Here is a 20,583-nt window from a genome sequence, read left to right as displayed (position 1 = left end):
GTGGTCCAGCCCTGACACTGAGGTAGACGCAGGCACAAGAAGAACCCAGTTCCCTATTCAAAGCCCATGAGCAGTTAATGGCATTGCCAGCATAACAGTTCCACTCTGAGTTTAGCCTACTTACTGTACTACTATGCTGGCCTTAAAATGTCACAATTGTATACTTCAGTTTGGACAGAGGGTGAATCTAAAAGCTCTGTAGGAAAAAACCATCTCTTCTTAGCAGATATTTCTACTTATGCCAATGAATTTCTCTAATGTTGACAAATAAACATACAAAGCACACAGTGTTCAACAGACACATCAATGCAGCAAAAATGTACTGCACAGGGACTCTTAAAGAGAGCCCCTCAAAAATAAGTAAAACTAAAAAAGCCATCTCTACAACCCCTTTAAGACTGTAAGATGCACTAATTTGCCCACCTTCGACTGGCTTCCAAACAACTGCTATTTTCAGTACAGTATTTTGTTCAAGTAGCCCAACAACAAAGTTAATCTTGGTCAGTATTTATGGATCTTCAATGGTATCTATAGAAACAAAGAGTTCAACTCATAGAATGGATGGAGAAAATGGAGTTCAACTGCTAGATCACATAGAAAGGAACAAAAGTGCCACAGAGAGCTTAAGTCACCGTCCCTGAGGAGATTTTAGCCTACATTCCACACAGACACACATAAGAGATTAGCGTGTGCATAAATTTCTTGTCCAGGGTAGGGCATTTAGCTCAGCGGCACCAAGCCTGCCTTGCAAGTGCAAGGTCCTGAGTTCGATCCCCAGTACCAAAACAAAAATTTCTTATCCATATGCAAAGTATAGTAATGAAAGAAATGTTACTTCCAGCTGAAAGGCAAAGGATGATAAACCTCTGACCAAAGATAATTCAGGGTCTCAAAGGAGATACATGGATGACAGCATCTTCTCCACGTTTCTCCATTAGCCACTTAAGCTACGAACTCCAGTAGGAATTCAACAGAATCAACACAGCAGAACAGAGAGTAGCCCTTCGTTATTTAAAACTTGAACAGATCTGAGAGAAAAGTGTGAACATGATGAACTGTAAACCCTGATGCAACAGAAGGAAGTCACTACCAAGTACTCTGAATACACACTGCTATACATCTAAGGGATGCGGAAGCACCATGTTTACACATCAAAAACACACTTTTTAAGATCCTAGATTTCTGAGGCTCCGAGGATGAACAAGTATTTCACTCTAAAACTGATCAGATTTCTTCCATTTTGTTGTTGAAGCAGAAAGGTTATGTGATGGTTTTTAGGTTTACTAATGTGGAAGAGAAGTAAAAGTTCCCATTTTAAGAATGCAGATTTTCAAAATACTAAATAAGCTAGCCCTATCTTATTAATGAAATGACTACAGTTCTCAAAGTTAAACAAGAGGATTCTTAAGAGCTTATAAAAACTTCACACATACAAATTACGAAGTGATTTCCCCAGGCCTACCGGGACTACCACCGTGCAGTGATCTCCCGGCCTCCACCTTCTAACCCAGCCCCAGGAGGAATCCCGGCCCTCTGACCTCAGATCCCGGGCGCCCGGCTCACACTGTGGGCGAGGGAAGGGCACACCACGGGCTGCTTCAGGAGCCCCCTCTACCCCACACAGTTCAGTGAGTGTTTGAGTCGTTATGTTTGCATTTTTACTCTTCAAGTGGGTAAAGCCATACCTCGTGTCTGGAATAAACTTTTTAACAATGCACCAGTGGGGCCGGAGATTTAGCTCAGTGGTTCCCATGCCTGCCTCGCAAGCGCAAGGTACCAAAAAAACAAAAAGCACCAGTAACTTTTTAAGTGCATCATTCTGTGAATGCCTAGTACTCATATTTCAAATTACATTGTTCCCTTTGTGTGTGTGCGCGTGTACACGGGTGTTGGTACTGGAGACTGAACTCAGGACCTCGCACACACGAGGCAGTGCTCTACCAGGGACTTATCTTCTCAGCGCTTTTTATTTTATTTTGCCTAGTCTGGCCTCAAACTGCAATCCTGCCTCAGCCTCCCCAGTGGTTGGGATTACAGGCATGCGCTGCCACACCCAGTGCATTAGTCACTTTTATAAATGCATCGTACAAAGAATTTGTTCCTTCAAAACATGGCATATGAAAACTATATTAATATATATTACACATATTGTTTATAATTCATATATTAATATAATAATATATAATATGATTCATAACGGTTTCTTCACAATTGTTGAATCTTAGGTTCATCCATTTTTAAAAAACTGAATCTCTTTAAGCAGTAATTTTCTTTTTTATATAATTAATTCAGAGGCAGACAACAACTGCTTTTCGAATACTTACCTTCATGGCAACTGACACACTAGTTATTATTCTGCTTTGTCAACCATGTTTATCTTCACAAACTGGTTTTCACAAGAAGGCTTGGATTAGGTTATCTATTTTCACCTCTATTTGCTCCACAGATGTGAGCCACTTGAGGATTCTCCCTGTTGTATCACCACAGGGTACAAATATATAGCATTCTTGCTTTGCCAAAAACTACATTCTTCATCTTAATAGGCACATTTACCTTCAGCATGGGAAACTTGAAATTCTGCCCCTAACTATGTCCCCTAATATGGAAGAGTATAATGCGACCCTCCAAACTCTGCCCATTTAGCAGAGGAATTACTGAGAAACACCAGGCACAGAGGAGCTTTCTGCCTCCCTGTGTAAGGGTGATGTGAATTAGCATTGCAAAGCGTTCCCCTCTCCCTTCTCGGAAAACCGGGAACTGTGCCCTGTCTAACCCTAAGTGCACAACAACCTTTCTGAACCACCCCGTCTAGCACATCCCCTTTCCTGTCATCACCCACAGCACACCAGGCCCGGGAGGCTGCGGCACTGCTTCACAACTTTTCGCCCTTTGTTAAAATCACAGGTAAACCGTTGATCGTTGATCGAGGTTTCATTTGCTTTCCAAGCACTGCGCCCACCCTCCAGCACGGGTTAAGAACAGACATCAGCAAAACGTGTATGCGCTCTCTCTCTCTGTAAGCAGACTTCGTGGCTCCTTCAGAAGCTTTACTCGCCCCACCCGAGAGGTGCAGGACAAAGGTTTCCTCCTCTGCACTGTACCAGTGTAGTCACTAAGAGCTCCGCAGGGCTTGGGCCTGGGAACCTGGTCACTAGTACCGATCTCTCCGCACCCACCCTCAGCACCCGGAAGGCGGCTGCAATGCAGTGGCCACTCCTCCTGGGACTGTGGCAAATCAGTAAGACCGTGGCAAGTACCTCAGTTCGCCAACAGAAACGTTGGCAAAATTTTATTTTCTTTTGCAAACTCTGCATCGGGTGGGTGACGAACACAACCACCAGTCTTTCCCACACAAACACAAATGTGGCCATCGTTGCCAAAAATCACAGAATCAAGTTCATGAACCGAGGTGCCACTGTACACACAATGCCTAAAACACAGTAAACATCAAAAAAACCCCAGCAACAACTTAAAATTGTTACTTTCACCAATAAAGTAAGATTTTTTACTCAAAACTGCCAAGTGATTAGTGGGTAAGAGAAGCAGGTGTCGAATCTGTCTGCCTCTCCCCCACACGTCTCGGATGACACAGAAAGGCAGCTGCAGTGAGTTCTGAGTTTGAATACCATTGCATATGCAATTCACACTCGGTTTACAATCATCTGAAATGAATTTTAAATGTATTTTTATGCCAACGAAACAGTCACATACATCTAAGGCCAGTTTGGTTAACCATGGACGCCACACAAGTCTACACCTAGGAGAACCCATAGATTACACTGGAGCTGAAGAATTCCCAAGCCCCAGTGACACCGGCCACCTTAAAGTCACAAGCCGGCACACGTCTCGCTGTTAGCGGTGATGCTAGCGCGAGCTCACTCTGCTGCCTTTCATACAGACATGCCCTGCGTCCGGTGCTGCACACGATGTAACACTTAATAGTAGGCCCTGCTGGCTCACCTATCTTCTATACAACATATCTTGTTAGTGTGAAAGAATTATTTCTACTTTCAAAGTTGGCCATGTCATGCTGGCAACACCCGCCTCTACCCTGCCTTTATGACATCAAGGGGCCCTGTACCATCCATCCAGGGTGGTTTAAGTACCCTCTGTCTGCCCAATGAAATCACTTCATCTGGCTCTCAGAACAGGTCTGTCCCTGTTGTTAAGCAACACATGACTCTAAAGCCAGTTAATGAGTAAGAGATTTCTGCTCTACAGCATATAAAAATTGTGGCCTTTTGGGGGAGAGGGCCAGTCTGAAACATTCCTTTTGGAAATAGGGGCAAATTAGTATATCTGGCCAATAATCTGAATTCAAAACAACTATCACACATTATGCAAATGAAGCCTTAGAAATCACAAAACTCTAACACACTCAGCATACACGTCTTGTTCCTATCTCACAAAGTATTTTTTCCCAGCATCTGTGCTCTACCTATAGCTAAGGGAAGCAATTTCACATATTATCTCAGGCTTCAAAACAGCATGACAAAAAAATTCCAATTAGGGATAAGATGGCTGAGGTTGAGAAGTTCCCTGGATTAAGCTGACACACAGTGTGACAAAGAAACAAACGATACAGACTTCACATCACAGGGGCCCTAAATCTTTCATCTATGAGAAAAGTGTTCTCCCCAAAAATTCAAACTAGAGGGGCTGGGGATTTAGCTCAGTGGTTCCGCCTGTCTCTCATGCGTGATCCCCAGTACCAAAAAAAAAAATTCAAACTAGAAAATGTCAAATGAGAGGCTTCCCATGTATTAATAAAACTGTGATATTTAAAGTTTGGGTATAAGAAACCCATGATCATAAAAAGGCAGCACAGAGAATCATCCCTAAGGAAATACACACTAAGAATAGAGGCGGGACCAGGGCTTTACCTCAGTGGTGCCGCCGCCTGCCTCGCAAGCGCAAGGACCCGAGTTCAATCCCTGGTACTAAAAAAAAAAAAAAGAAAGGCAAGAATCCACAATGCAGTGCATCTCACATCAAGGTCAAGGACAAGTACAAAATCCTGGCAAAAAAAAAAGATAGGTGCTTCGGGTGAGAGAAGGTAATAAAGGTAGTCAGCTGGGTCTAAAGCACGGGGTAAAAACACATTCGGCCCAAGCAGCCCTGCAGTGTTGAAATAAACGCAGCAAAAGACAGTTAAATATAATCATTGCTTTTCACAAACAAGAACTTTAGATATGGAACTCACAAAGCATGTCCAAAATAACATACAGACAGCTCAACAAAGAACAGTTATCTCCCTTGAGACTTTAACTGAGACCTTGACAATTTGGAGCCAATTTGGGGACAATGTGCGCTCTGTTTTGTGGCCCGAACAACAGAGCCTGGGAGCCCCTCAAGCTGCTACTCTGCGTCGATAGGCTGCTGACGAGAACTATTTAGTTTCGGTCTTAGAGCAACTGATCGCCAAATCTGCCATCTTTCACACAGCAGACCTGTCTCTCTCAGAAAATGTGACATCGTTACGGGCAAACCCCAGCGCTTCCCTCTGGAGGAGGTGAAGCTGCCTCCCCCTCTGCTGGAGCTGCTGAGATCACAGGTGCAGAGGAGGTGGGGGAAATGAGGAGAACTGTTTGGCTTTAGTGCACCCGGGGGTGCAGACGGGGTTCTGTGGTCACTCAGAGGGTCCAGCAGGGCTTGCGCTCAGCTTGGAAAGAACTAAAATGAGAAAATAAGTAACGGATTAAAAACAGCTAAGAAAGCTCTAAAGAGCATAAAGCAAAATAGTGAGAATACATCAATTTATGTGCTCTAAATTTGTAATACTTTCTTCAGAGATGAAGCAACAAGATCTTTAGAGAATAAAGAGGATCATCATAACCTTGTAACTAAAAGATGACAACTCAAGTAAAATAAATAAAACCTCTTAGAAAAATAAGAAGAACAGGTTAAAATTTTAGTCAAAACCATCTCAATGACAAAGTTAATGATGAAATATAATAGATTAAAATAAGACTAAGGTGACAGAATGTCCCTATAACCTTTTTCCTCTGGGTTTTATATTTGAAGATAGCTATTTATTCCTGTATTAATTTAAACTTCAAGGAAACCATTGAAAATATCAGGGTAGCTTTGTCTACACTGAAATCTCAGGCATTAGAAAAAGATTTTAACACATGGGAAATACCCTGGCTGCTGGACTATGGTGGTGCACACCTGTAATTCTGGCATCTGAGAGGCTTAGGCAAGAGGATCACAGTGAGTTCAATGCAGCCTGGGCTACACTGTAAGTGGGCAGCCAGCCTGAACTACATAGTGAGATCCTGTTTCATAAAAATATAATAAAATAAATAAAACACCCTGGTTGCTATTACTAAACAGCAAATAACTCCTTAAAAGAAAAAAAAGCTAGAACAAGTCCTTGAGTCTACATTTTTATTAGATGTTCATAACCTGCCTCTGAGAATCAGTGCACAATTATAAGATCCCTAATAAAGTTTATCAAGGGGCACTGATAAAATAAAATTTGATTTATATTTAGGCATCATCAACATCCCTTCATAAACACATGCAAGAATGCCAGGTATGGTGGCGCACACCTGTAATCCCAGCACTTGGAGGCTGAGGCAGGAGGATTGCTCGCTGTGAGTTCAAGGCCAGCCTAGGCTACATAGTGAGTTCAAGGCCAACCTAGAATGTACAGCAAGATACTGTCTCAAAAAAACAACCCCATAAATGCATACAAGATTATCACTGGATATTGGACCCTTTTGTTGGAAAAATAGGCAAAAAAAAAAACCCCACCATTTGCTAGGAAACCAAGAACTAGACACCCATAGTTATAAGGTGTGCAATTTCAGGAACACTTTGAAATTTTATGATTAAAAGAGACCTGCTAAACACAAAGTGGTCCAACGGCATATTCCACATTACACTGTGTGGAACATACTATTTTTTAATAAAAATAACCCACCACAGGTAGAGTAATTTTTCTAAGAAGTGACTGACGTTGGTTTCTGAGCTGTCTGTCATTAAATACCAAACCAGGACAAAACCATACCTTTCAACTTACTGGGAGAAATAAGAGCAAAACAGCCTTTCACAAGATTTAGTGAAAATCTTGATGGAGGCTCATTCTAAAAGTCAATTACCAGGAAACCAAGATCTGCAACAGCGGTTTTTCTTTCTTTCCTAGAAAACTTAAGAGCAGGGATTTAAACGGAGGCCTGGTCTCCCTCCGAGTTCCCTGCCACCACCTCCATGTGGAGCAAACTCAATCAGGGATCCCGTAACCGTTCAACTGAAAACTCACTGTAGTGACCTGACCGGATGGATGACCACAGGGTGACCACGGCTATTCTAAGGAGAAAGAGGAAAAACAGCAACAACATACTGTCACACTGTCCCTTTGTGTCCACTCACCTCAACCCACCTGCGTCGGGGCGGGGGGGGGGGCGGTGTGGAGAAAAAGGAGGTAAGGGACCCTGGGATGACCAAGACCCAAACTCTTCTTTCTAATGGGGAATTACGGGCAAAACTCACAACTGGTCTACTTTTTTGTGAGACTTCAAGTAACTAAATACCACTAAGGCCTTCTACTTCTGCTCCTCGCGTTTAATGCAGATCCAGCTTGTGGAGAGGGAAACAGCAGCACGGACAGGTGCGGCAGCAGCAGGAGATGCGCAGCGAGGACCTCTGGGCTGGGCGCGACTTGCTGGGCGCGACTTGCTGGGCGCACAGGGCCGGGAGTGTCAGGCGAGCACTGGAGCGCAAACGGATGCGCCCCAGCCTTACCGCCTCCCGCCGGGAACGCCGGGGCTGTCATACGGGTGCCCCGCTGGGCCCGGCTGGGCCGGGCCGGGCCGGGAGCGGGGCCGGCGGCTCACCTGCGCCCCAGTGTAGTGCTCGAAGAAGAAGACCACGGCGCTCTGGTACACGCAATAGATGTGGTCGTCCACGCGCTGGTAGAGGCGCGCGGGCAGCAGGGCGGACAGCAGCCGCCAGGCGCCCCACAGCAGCACGTAGGTGGGCGCCGAGCCCAGCAGCACCAGGCTGGGCAGCAGGTAGCGCATGGAGTAGGTGTGCAGCACCAGCGACAGCAGCATCCTCGCGCCGGCCGCGCCGCGCCCCGCCGCCCGCTCCGCTCCGGGCCACCGCCCCCAGCCGCATGGGCCGCGCCGCCGCGATCGGGCGGGTAGCCGGGCAGAGGGGACTGGCACCGCGCGACGCTCAGGGCCGCTTCCACTTCCAGACCCCGGCTGGTCACCAGGTACCTCGCCGAGGCGGAGCGCCGGGCAATAACACGCGTGCGGATTGGCCGCCCGTCACCATGGTTCCTCGCCGGGGCGGGGCTCCTCGTGCTAGCCCGCCCTTTGATTGGTCAACGCTGCCGTCGGTTGAGACGTAACAGCCGCCTGGCCCGCGTGGTCTCCGCCGGTCGCCAGGGCGCATGCTCACCAGCTAGGTCCGCCGGGCAGCTCGGGGAGGCGGGTGCGAGATCCTGAGGAAGCGCTCGACTGCCCGGAGCATCCCTGCGACCGGCGATTGCAGGTCCCCCACGTGCACCGCAGCGGGACCCGGCCCAGGCGTCCGCGCGGGCATGGTCCTTCCCAGGCCTGGCCCCCACTCGCAGGAGTGATACTAATCACACGTCGGTGCACACCCAGAGGCCTTGCACTCGGGCGTTTCCCCTGGATTTAGTAGACCTTTCACAATCCAGTCTTGCTGGGCTTCCTTGATGTTTGACCGGCTTCTGATCTTCTTTTAATTGCAAGAAGACTGCTTTTTATGTTTGGTCCTTAAAGTTCTTGCCTAAATATCTAGAATCCATAAATACTTGGGCATAGAACTAGGAAGGCGGGGGTAGCTGTCGAATTGATAGAGAAAGACAGCCCCAGACCTGGATCCTGCTGCCCCGGCGTCCCCCACTGGAAAAATGCACACCAGGTCCCTGCGACCATTCGGACCTGGATGGCCACGGGGATAGACGAGTGCCTCGCTGCAACCCACCCCCAGACTTCGGCTTCTCCTTTCCGTCCAGACTGCTGGGATCACCACCCCACACTCGTGCCTCTGCTTCCTTCTCCTGCACTGTTGTTGACCCCTCACCGTGCCCGTGTGAGTTCCTTTCCCAGCCCGGCTGGAATGGTGCTTCTTCCCCGAGCTGCTGCCCCACCAGGGCCTGACAGTGACCAACAGGGTTCACGTCTGGCCTTTTCCAGTGACACTGAACAAGAAGTCCTTGTGGAGTGAAAAGGGGGAGCCTCATGGCACCAGGGGACATGTGTGGCGGATCGGATTTAGTCAGGGGACAAAGAAGGGGCCCTGGCACAGAGACGCTCCCCGGAAGCTTGAGGGCGGCCTAGGGAGAACTAGATTAAGAGGGGAGGAGCCCCGAGGCCCACCAAGGCCTAAGGCGAGGGCGGGGCCTCTGGGGAAGCATTGCCCTGGGACCACTATCAGAGAATGTATTTGGTCGCCCCTTGCAGACTGCTGTATATTCCCCTAACACACTCTTGCTACCTGAAGGTCTTCTATCATAAATCTAAATAGGTGCGGGAGTAGGTTCTGATGGGCTATAAATACTATCTGGAAAGTAAAGTGGTAGCAAATATCTTTTATAAATGGACCCAGTGGGATGTAAGTACAGTGCCATAGTGATTTCATACCCACCATGGTCCCTTTTTAAAATACTTCAGCCTTTCACCGGCTGGAATTTTTACATTGATCGCTTTTGTCCTTGAAAACATTTTTTATTCCACTTCTACCACAATTCTTAGTGGACTGTGCTTTTATACATCAGAATCTTTTAGGGAGCAGCATAGAATTTCTTCTGGATGGTGCGGTCCTTAGCAATACACAGTTTAGTCACTGTGAATCACATCTATTTGGTTCTAAGTAAAGTTTTGTTGAAAATGCATCTCTTAACAGTGCTTTATTTAAAAGAAATTGTCAGGGTCTCTGTTAGTGTCCTGGGGTTACTATTTCTTCTGCCTTAAGGCTGTATTGTATGGGATGGCAAGATTTGGGGGTCCCGGGTGAGAAGTGGCCCAGTCTCGAGGCCAGGGGCATCTCAGGAAGATCAGCTTCCTGAAGTCTGAGGATCTGAAAATGGAATCCTTAAAACTGTGACCACATCTTTCCATATTCTCGAGGATATTCACAACTTACACCAAAGTAGAACCCAGGTGGATTTAATTATAAAACATACATTTAAAAAAGTAAACACAAGTATACTAGGAAAAATCCACGTGTTTTATAATCTTGAGGTGGAGAAGACCTTCCCAAGGATGATCCCAGGAGATCGCAGAGTGTCCCCAGGGCAGCCTCATCCCGAGCTGGGAGAACCCAGCCTGTGTGCTGAGCTCTTGGCCTCCTGTCCATAAGGCAGAGCACCTGCCATGCATCTTCATGAGGAAAGTTGTTGCCTACTCAGGTGCGTGGTAAATTGACACCTCAGAGGTAACAGAAGAGAGCAGATCTGAGTCTGCTTGTCGGGGTGGAAGAATGGAAAGTCCCTGAGCTACAATACCTAACAGTCTCTTCAAATCGTAGCCAGTACTGCGCCTCTCCGGTCAGTTTCCACTCGCACTTTTATTTACGTTTGTCAAGTAAAATAAGAAGGCATCCTTGTTCCAAAACAGTTAAAACAATACTGTGTTTTCCTTTTTTGTTTGTTTTTGAGACAAGGTCTTGCTCTGTAGTCCAGGCTGGCCTCAAACTCATGATCCCCTGCCTCAGCCTCCTGCGTGCTTGGATAACAGGCGTGCGCCACTATACCAGGCTCAGTAATCTGTTTTCAGTGTTGAATGGAATTGGAAGAGTCCCTCCCCGTGTCTCACCCTTTCAGCCAGAGGTTCCGGATGTGTACTTTTCTGGTAGATAAAGCCCCTCCTAAAGAGCTTTGGGAGGACGCTGACCTCTGCCCTCCCGGGAGGGGTGCAGATCAGGGTAGGGCAGTGCTTTTTGTTTAAGTGTGGACCTTGAACCTCTCAGGTTCCCCCAGGCCCTTTCAGGTAGTGTAAGGCACAGAGTATTTTTGCAAGACGCCAAAATGCCGTGTGCCTTTTCTCTGTGCTGAAGGGGCCGAGATGGTGCGGATGGTGCTGGCGCAGACCTGGAGGCGGACACTGGGGGACTGCACGCCCCTGTGAGCACCCAGGAGCACGTGCTGCGGTCACCGGTCTCATCGCCACCAGCTCCCGGCAAACAAAACCAAAATGCCAGAGTGAAGGGAAGGTGGAGGTGGAAATAGCAATGTGAAGAGCTCTGAATGAGCCGGAGCTGCACCCCACGACCCTTCACGGAGTGTCGTTTTCTCTTGGGAGAACAAGGAGCAGCTAAATCGGTGATTCTGACACTTTCTCTGAGCAAAGCGATAGAACAGCAGATGATACTGCCCGTAAGTAAGAGTTCCCAGGAACACTTGAGTTAGGAGAAGCTTGGCGCCTACGGAGCCCTGACGCTCTGGGAGGAGCCACAGGCGACGGTGGCCGCCGTGATCTCGCGCGGTGAGGAGAGGCTCCCACAGCAGCGGCAGCAGGTCAGCGCGGCCCGGCGAGTGTTTGCTAAGTACACACGGGGTGCACAAGTCCTATTCCCAGGTGCACGCGAGGCCGATAGTGCTAATACTACAGTCCCCAAACTTCATGACTACAGTTTGCAAACTTTACAAGTGATACTCACTTTGAAAACGTTAGCGGTTCCTCGCGTCTGGTGTGATAGGAAGCGGGTGGAGTCCGTGGTCTGCGAAGGCTGTGGAAGGCCCCTCTCCGCTTCTCGTTACACATCCGTGCAGATGTTTGTGCTGCAACCCCCCCCCCCGGGGGCCGCAGACAGAAGTGCCCCTCTGAACTCTTCCAGGAGACGTTAGAGACCTGCAGAGAAGGAGAACGGCACCAGTCTTCTCACTAAATTTTGTGTCCTTTTTAAAATTACAGTTATTTTAAGTACGAATGTTATTTAACATAAAATGCGTTTACGCCCAGGGTTTAAAAGAAGGCTATGGGGGAGACAAGGTCTGAGTGAAGCCGAATCCAGCACAGCCGTGAAGCAGGCAGGAAGGGCCCTTTGCATCATCCGGCAGCTGTTGGATTGATTTCTCATGGTCCCTTACTATCTTTAAGAAATCTCTGTTTTCATGGTCCTTAACTGCGATCCTGTCTTCTATATCCGATATTCTGTCTTCAGATTCTCTTAGTCTGCTCTGCATGCTTTCAGTGGAGATTTTAATCTCCTGAATATCTGTTTGAATCTGTTTCATGGATTCCATTTCTTTCTTATGCTGGGTATTCATGGCTTCCAGCATGTTTCTGAGCTCATCTATTTTCTTATCTGTTTCTGCTATAGAGCCTCTAATCATGTCTTTCACTCTGCTCACCATCTTTGTATTTATCTGGGAGATTATTTCTGCTTTGAATTTTTCTAGAGCCTCATGCATCTGCTTTGTTACTTCCTGTGCTATCAGTTCAGGGTGTCCAGGTGGTTGATTATCAGACTTTTCCACCTCATTTCCCCCAGAATTTCCTTTTTGTGGTGTGGAAGCCTGCATTTGTGCCTTGCTTAAATGTCTTCTCATTTTTGTTTTTGGTACTGTCCTTGGTTTAATTCCTGGGTTGATATTTCAAAATTGCTTAATGCAGATATCTTTGTTGCTTGTGTTTAAAACCCTTGTGGAATGATTGCTTTTCAGAAGTGTCTTCCAGATATGGCTTGTGTTTAGGTTTTGAGGCTCTAATGACTCTGAGGCTATTTTATTTTCCTTATACCAAGAAGGAAAACTGATTAGATCACAACATGTTAGGCCAAATGTTACAATCAGCAATATCATAGCATCAAGCGCAGCTTAGAAAATGACAATTTGTGGTAGTTATTAATCTATCACATTTAACTATGTGCAGTATAATCCCCTGTGCCTCTGTACTGTGGGACCAGGTCGCAGAAGAGCCGGAAGGCAGGGGTGGGGTGTTGGAATCGGGCCTTGCAGGCACCCGCGTGGCTAAGCAGAGCATCAGATGAAGGTGGGACTCCAAGCCGCTCCTGGGACCTCACCGTGCCGTGGGCAGGAACCTGAACACAGCCGAGGAGCTTCACGCTGCTTGGCTGACCCGCGGAGAGGAGCATGGGATGAAGGCCAGGAAGGGGCCTTTGACGGAGCCCTGAGCCACCCTGGCTCTCTGCCCGGCCGTGAGCCCCGTCTGTAACTCGTATGTTAAAGTGAGAATGATGAGAAGTCAGCTGCACAAGGATCTAAGTCAAGGGTGGTTCAGGCTGAGGAAACAGGATGTGCCAAGATCCTGTGGCCGGAAGGCGCGCAGTAAGGGGGGCTGAAAACATCAGGGGCCCTCAGGTCTCTCTCTTCCATCAGTCAGTTCCACTGGGTCCCACCAAGCCGCACCTACAATCCCAATCCGTCCTTCCGACGGCCTCCTCCCTTGGGGGGGGGGGTGGCTCCCTGCACGCTCCCAGCTCTGCCCCTGCCCGGACTGCACCCCGTCTGTGACTCCTCTCCGCTGCAGCTGCCGGGCCTGAGCTGAGCGCCCCACTTCCCACGGTAGAGTGCTGCGGACCCTGCGCGGGAGAGGGCGCTCAGGCAGAGAAAAGGGCACCTTGGGACAGACGCCCACCCTCGGGAGATGAGGTGGGAACGGCCGTCCACGGATGGGGCTCCCCTCTCGGCCTGGGGGCGCTGTCCCCAGGACGGAAAGCGCAGTCTGCGGCTGGAGCTCCCCGCCCACATGTCCCGCGTGCCAAGCGCTGCCTCCCTAGGGAAGACTGTGCTGCCCGGGTTCCCACACCCAAGAGCGCACTGGAAGCTGCCGCCTCCCCTCCCCCTCCCCCCTTCCCGGGCAAGCTCTCCATCCAGAGCTGTCTGACAGGTGCCAGCCTCCTTCAACTGTATTTGGGGGGGGGGGGGTTCCTGGGGCTTGAACCCAGGGCCTTCACACTGTGCTGCATTTCCAAGTTTTTGCTTTGTTCTGTTTTGGAGACAGGTTCTTGCCAAATGAGTTGCCCAGGCTGGGCTCAAATTTGCAGTCCTCCTGCCTCGGCCTCCCAGAGTGCTGGGATTACAGGCCTTATCTCCGTGCATGGCTTCGACTGTTTTGTTCTCTTCTTTTGAGACAGGGTCTCGCTATGTAGTCCTGGCTGACCTTGAACTCACTATGTAGCCCAGGCTGGCCTCAAACTCTCCACGATTCTCCTGCTTCAGCCTTCTGAGTGCTGGGATTGCAGGCACCACCACCAGGCCCACCTCTGGCTTCAACCTTTTTAAGGCTCTCGGTGACTGGACCCTGGCCACACTCAGCATTCGCCCCATATCTGATCCGAGTCTACAGATGGCTTCCTCTCACCGCAGCCGGCCCAGCTCCCTGCAGGCAGGCGGCTGCGTCAGGCCCGGGACCTGGGCCTCAGCAGCTGTGCCTCCTCCGCGTGGCATCCAAGACCTGGCGGGCTGGCGGGGTCCGGGTCAGAATTCCATGGGCGTGTAGCCCACAGCGGCTCTCTGCAAAATCAATCAGACGACACTCTCCGTTCTCCTTCGCTGCTAGCTTTCCGCGGTGCAGCCTAGGATTATGTTTAACATTGCTTGATGCCGGGCGGTGTTGTACGTGTGTGTGCGCGTGTGCAAGGGCTTCTGTGCTTTAGAACAAGTGTTAACGGTCGCTTTGGTTTCCAGAAGCCCATTCTGGTAAACCACGTTGCAAGTTCAGCCGTAACAACACTTAGGTTCCGCGATTCCGTTGCTGGGACCCGAGGTCCCTAATGACTTCTGTCCTTTGAACAAATGCTGCCTCCCGCGGAGGGCTGAGGGGTGGGAGCGACCCTTGCCGCCCCTTCCGGCCACAGCAGCGCCCCCGAGGCCACACCCCCCACCCCACCCCCCCCCACCCCACCCCCGCTCGTGCGCCCAGCGCCGGGCCCTGAGCGGCTTCCGGTCGCGCTCTGCAGCTGCCGCGCTGGGGCTGCTCGGGGTGATGCTCCCCGTCTCCCTTTGTCTTCCGCGTCACGTGTTAGTGCTGTTTTCACTCTCCAAACTTGCAGCTTGGATTTTTACATTTTTTTCCTCTTTTGAAAATCAGTGCCAGTTTCTGTTGTTTTCTGAATGGCCTGTTACTTCTAAGCTATCCCTCTCTGCCAAGAGCTGTATCTATTAGGTAATATTACGGTTTAAAAAATTTCTTCCATTTAAATCTTTCGAAATCCGGCTGTGTCTACAGAGTTTTTGGCATTCATTCAAACCCTGAGCAAACTCGCTACATGTATTTTACAATAAATTATTATAAAAAATCACTTCCATATTTTGTTACTCATTCCTCTGGTGAATATGAATGAATGCAACAAGTATTCTTACTTCAGCCTGGACCGCCCAGGGCTGGACACGGTGTCACATGGGCCAGGAGGGCCGGGGTCCTGCTCGGCCCTGCCCAGCCAAAGGCGCAGGGAGGGAGATAACGCCAGACCGGTGCTTATGCGGGGAACAGTGCTGGTGGCTGAGTCTCTCCCCTCACAGCCAACATACAGAACGAACCAGCAGCGCCTGGAGATGCGAAAGGTGGACCAGAGCAGGAAGGAAGGGAGGAGCAAGAAGAGAAAAACTGCCAGGACCGCTGAGTTTCTAGGGAACTTGCGTCCTTCCTGTCCCCTCCCCGACAGCCTGCCTTCTGTCCTTCCTTGCTTCCTCTCTTCCGGTCACCCAAGGCTGCTCTGGCACCCTTAGTGTGGACAGGTCAGTTAATTAGATATCTTGTAGGCAGTTAGACAGGGCCAGCCTTCCGGGAGCCAACATGGAGGAGTGAAGACATATTCACTGAAGGCCAGCATTGTAAAAGGGAGGATAAATAGCAGTGACTGATACTCTAAATAGGTATCGATCACCTGGGTGGGGGATCAAGATCTTCCCAGGAAGATCCCTGACGCACCTCTTACCGAAAATCCCTGCACTTTCTTGTATGCTTGCTACGTGACTTGCGACCCCATGGATCCCCAAACAATCAGTATTACCTAAGCGACTATACTTGTCATCCTCTTGCTGGTTGATCATAGTTTTGCCCACCTTGTGATTTCCCATTGGATCAGTATTACCTAAGTGACTGTACTTGCAGTGTTACTAGTTGACTATAGTTTTATCCCCCCTTGAACCCACCTCACTTCATGGCTTCGTTCCATAAAACACTTTTGAGAAGCAGGGTCGACAACCCATTTTCCGGTCCCCCTTCTGTCTCTCTTAGAAGCTTTCTTTCTCTCAATAAATTTTTCCTACTCTTAACCTCCACTGTTCCTAGAATTCATTCTTCCATTTTATTGTTTTGTTTTGTTTGTTTTTCTGGTACTGGGGATCAAACTAAGGACCTTGTGCTTGTGAAGCAGGCGCAGTGGCACTGAGCTACATCCCTGGCCCTCATTCTTCCATTCTAGAGAACACAAACTTGCATTTTGGGTATCTAGCAGGTTTGGGAGTTGCATCTGTTCCCCTAAATCACCCTGAGAGATAAGAACTCCAAGGGAGCCCTCTCTGTCTGACCACAGAACCCCAGGAAGGGGACCCTGTGCCTCAAGGGCAGGCAGCAGGCCTTTTCTTTTCTCTTTTACATCTCCTTTCTCTCTTGCCCTAACCATGAAGCCAGCTTCTCCTCTGCAGAGCTGTGTGACCACAGCAGGATGCAGACGGCTCAGTTCCCGAGAGGAGTCTGTCCTTGTCCTCAGAGGCACAGGGAGGGGTCCTGGGGAGAAGTGAGGTGCAGAAGCACAGCCTGCAAGAGTCCCAGGCTCTCCCCTCCTGGGACTGCACGGGACCATCCAGAGCAGCAAGGACAGCCCTGGAGAACCGTCCCGAGGTGGCAAATCCACTCAGGGTGCCAAGAAAGAACCCGCAGCGGATCTGCTGAACCCACAGAAACTAAGCATTCTTGTGAGTGGGGTCTGAGGGTGGAAGCCCTGGCCCTGGAGGTCCTATCAGACCAGGCTCAGCCACTGTCTGGGGATGCCCAGGTGAAGGGCAGGAGAGGAGCTTTGGTCAGCATGGCCAGCTGGGAGGTCTGTCTTCAGGGGCTGACAGACCCACTCAGTTTTATAGGAAGGGGATCAACGACAAGAGCTGGGGTTTGGGCTGGCAGAGTGGGCCTGTCTGGTTGACCATGACCTCAGGACCGGTTCTGCAAGGTCCCGGGAGACCATCCTGCTTGAAGGCATAATTCATGGGGCGGCAGCATGGGACTTCTGGCACCTCTGTTTCCCGGGGTCCCACCGGGCACCTTCAGGCTGGAGAGGTGGTCACCAGGAGATACCAGGGCATTCAAAACTGGGTACTTCAGGAGCTGGCAGTGGCAAATCCCTGCAAACCCTGGGAATGACCTAGCTTCTCTCGCCTTGTGTGTGCAATCTTGAAGGGAGGTGAGGTAGGCGGGCTGAGTGGGCTCTGGCCCAAGTCTTAAGGTACTGAAGGGGACAGATGAGAGAGGGCGGAGGTGCAGGCTTCACCGGCCTTTAGTTACTCACTGTAGGGACCACCTGCAGACCTGGCCACCGAGACCCTGTTTTATTACCACAGGCCCCGACCTGCTTTGTAACAGTCAGCATGTCCAGGATATAAAGCAGAATTACCTGATATGCCATGGACCAGGCAGCTACGACCATTTTTCAACAAGAAAGAGACCAACAAACACAGGCTAACTACACGGTGGCCCAGTTACTGAAATTAGCAGTCTTGATGAAGGTAGTATAACCATGCTTGAAGTAAGGGAAAAGACAGAAATAAGCATTCAACAGAGAAGGTAAAACTATGAAAAAGAACAAAATGCATATCTTAGTGTTCCAGGAGATGAAGTATGAAAATGCTATACCTCCCAGGGTGTTAGACGTCTGATACGCCCAGTTCGTGTTCTCTAAAATCAAATAATGAATTCTAGGAACAAGAGAGGTTAACAGTGGGAAAATACTTAGTGAAGGGGAAAGATAAAGCTCCTGAGAGGCAGGAGGGGGCCCGAGTGCGGAGCCAGGGACCCCACTTTACAGGGAAGTTTTTATAGAGCCAAAGCCGTGAGTGTACAATGTGGGTGCAGCTATGACCAACCGATAAGGTTACACATGTAGTGGCTCAGGTAATGGTGATCCAGCAGGGAAGCAGGTCTCCTCTCAGCAAGTGTGCATGGAAAGAGCAGAGCTCTCAGGCAGGCCATGGATGGGGTCTCAGTCACACTCTGAGGCGACTGATGGGCCTAGACCTTACCAGGCCAGGCGCTGACACTTACCCCACCCCTCAGGGCAGGATGTAGGCCCGGTCCTCCTGTCATCTTGAGGCCTGGCCCCAGCTGATGTGTCTCCTGCTGGGGTAGTCGTGTTTTCACCTTTTGTCCTGACTTCCTGAGGGCTCAGCGCTGGCTGGCTGCCCACTACATTTCTATCTAGCTTAGCTGTCCATAATACCAGGTCCCATGAAAACCCGAGCAGCCCCTGGCTGTGTCCACGGCAGAGTGAGATGCTACAGATGCTAGAGAATGAGGTCCAGAAATGTCCAGAAGGAGCACAGGTGCTGCGAAAGGAGCAGAGCCTCGGGGACCTGTGTGACAGTCTCAAAAGTCCCCTGTTTACCCCACTGCAGACCCGGAGGGGAAGACAAACAGATTCCCTAGGGGGAACCATTTGAAAGATAACAGCATGCCTAAAACTTAATCCATTTGGGGAAAAGCATAAAGCTCAGTGAGCCCCAATTTGGATGAACTTGAAGGAAATTATCCTAGAGACAGCATCATCTCACTGCAAAAGGGAAAAGAAGAGAAGAGCTGTGCAGGCTGCAGTCACCTAAAAACCACCAGCCACGTCTAGGGGAAGAAAGAACTGAAGAGTTCTCACCTGAACACCAGAGGCCTGAGACAGTGGGGCGTCTTGCAGGCAAATGACAAAGTCTGGCAAAGGACTTGTAAGCAGAATGTGGACAGGCTTCTCAGAACACAACAAGAAGGAAACACACCCTCTTCCTTAGCAAGGGAGCTGGGTATGCGGATGGAGCCAGCGTCACGCACCACTAGTGAAAAGCAGACTAAAGGCACGGCCGTGCCCCCACCGGGCAGCAGAGGCTCTCACCAGCGGGAGGCCGGGAGGACACAGCTATGCAGCTCTCGGGAGGAAACAGCATGGCCGCTGTGGTGATCAAAGGCTGCGCTGCCTCCCAGTGGAGCTTACACCTGCCATCCGCCCAGAAACCCCACTTCCAGATGTTGGCAGAAGGGAAATAAACTGACGCCCACCCAGAATAGGCGCCGTTGGGTGAGTCGTTCCGTGGCTTCCTGGTGCGGCAGACGGGGACAGCGCAGGCTGAGGGCGGCCTGACCATTGCCATGGTTACAGAACCCTGTGGGCTTCTCCAAACTCCTAGGTCTGTGTTTGTGAGAAGGTTTCCCTGTAGGTCCATGTAGGGAAGAGAGAAGCGCCAGGTGCTGTCAGGACGCGGGAGGAGATGTCACTGGCACTGGGGCGTCCGTCACTTCCTGCTCTGTCCGGCTGCAGATGTGCCTTGGGGCGATTTGCTTGTGAACCCTGATCCTGTCCACCACGAACAAAGGCCATGGGGCCAGTGGCGGGGCTTTCAGGGCCACTGCAGAATGGGATGCCGCCTGAGGACCGTGGCTCCGGTGTCTCGAGAACAGTGGCACTTTCCCGGCTGCCCTGGGAAGAGGACTTAGGGGTGACACCTGGGACCAGGTGCAATGGGGGATCAACCAGATCCTTGTCTGAAAGGCCACCCTACCCAGGAGGCAGCGCAGGGTTTCCTTCCACAGAGGGCAAGAGCGAGGGGCACAGTGGGGAGACGTGATGACGCCCCTCCGCGGGAGGGGGGCGGCACTGCCGCTCAGCCCTGCGGACAGGCTCCCTGCAATGTACGACGAGCAAGGTGCTGGACCTCAGTGTCTCCTCCCTCCCCAAGCTCCTCTCAGTCCAACCACGAGGAAACACCAGACCAATTCCAGTAAAACGACATTCTACAAAACGCTCTGGATCGTGCTCTGCCTCCCACGGCCATGCACAAGCTGTTTCTCCTCAGTGATCCCCTCTGCCAGGCCACCTGCTTTGGAGTCAGCTGCCTATGGGCTGACGGTTCCAACCCTAGGCCGAGCCACAATAAGCCTGTCCTCCTTTGCCTTGTGGGTGTCAGGTGTTGTGCCCAGGACAAGGAGATAACCACAGAGCAGGCTACCAGAGTGACCAGGAACACAGCACCTGAAGAGGCCACGGGGTCAGAGAGGCCCGGGGCACTGCTCCAGGCCTTCCTGCCACCTCACCGATGTAGGTCTGAGACAAGAGCCAGCCCTCCACGCCTGCCCTGTTGGAGGATTTGTGTGCAGGGCAAATGTCACGCTCCACACCAAAAGGTTATACTTTCACTGACTTATTTTTACTCTTTTAAACCTGCTTTAATGCCTACCGAGTGGTGGGCATTTAGCTCAGTGGTGCCACCGCCTGCCTTGAAATTGCAAGGTCCCGAGTTTGATTCCCGGTACAAAAAAAAAAAGAGAAACACCCTTTTCTCAGTTCAGCTGCCAAATATAATAAATAATGTCTACTGATACAATGAGTGGGTGACACCTTTTTTTGGTACCTGAAATCGAACTTAGGACCTTGTGCTTGCCAGGC

The 20,583-nt window shown here is 50.1% G+C and overlaps 1 protein-coding gene across 2 annotated transcripts in view; it reads right to left on the bottom strand.

Moving 5' to 3' along the window:
* The window catches only part of Agpat5 (1-acylglycerol-3-phosphate O-acyltransferase 5), a 48,854-nt gene extending 40,629 nt beyond the window's left edge, over window positions 1–8,225 (bottom strand). Inside the window, exons 1-2 of one of the 2 annotated variants that reach the window (XM_087210093.1) lie at window positions 7,842–8,225; window positions 4,884–4,940 (exon numbers count right to left, since the gene is read on the bottom strand). In XM_087210093.1, the coding sequence (XP_087066219.1) occupies window positions 4,884–4,940; window positions 7,842–8,060 (276 nt within the window). In that variant the 5' untranslated portion in view covers window positions 8,061–8,225. The remainder of the gene's footprint in view (window positions 1–4,883; window positions 4,941–7,841) is intronic. The other variant, XM_004869590.4, reaches the window with a different exon arrangement.
* Between the last annotated feature and the right edge of the window lie 12,358 nt (window positions 8,226–20,583).

This window comes from Heterocephalus glaber, unplaced genomic scaffold (assembly GCF_053883595.1).
Source record: "Heterocephalus glaber isolate CG9 unplaced genomic scaffold, H.glaber_assembly_v1.0 deba00001104, whole genome shotgun sequence".
In the NCBI taxonomy this organism is placed as follows: Eukaryota; Metazoa; Chordata; class Mammalia; order Rodentia; family Bathyergidae; genus Heterocephalus; species Heterocephalus glaber.
Note: the sequence above shows the minus strand (reverse complement) of the source record. Positions and strands in the feature narration are given on the sequence as shown.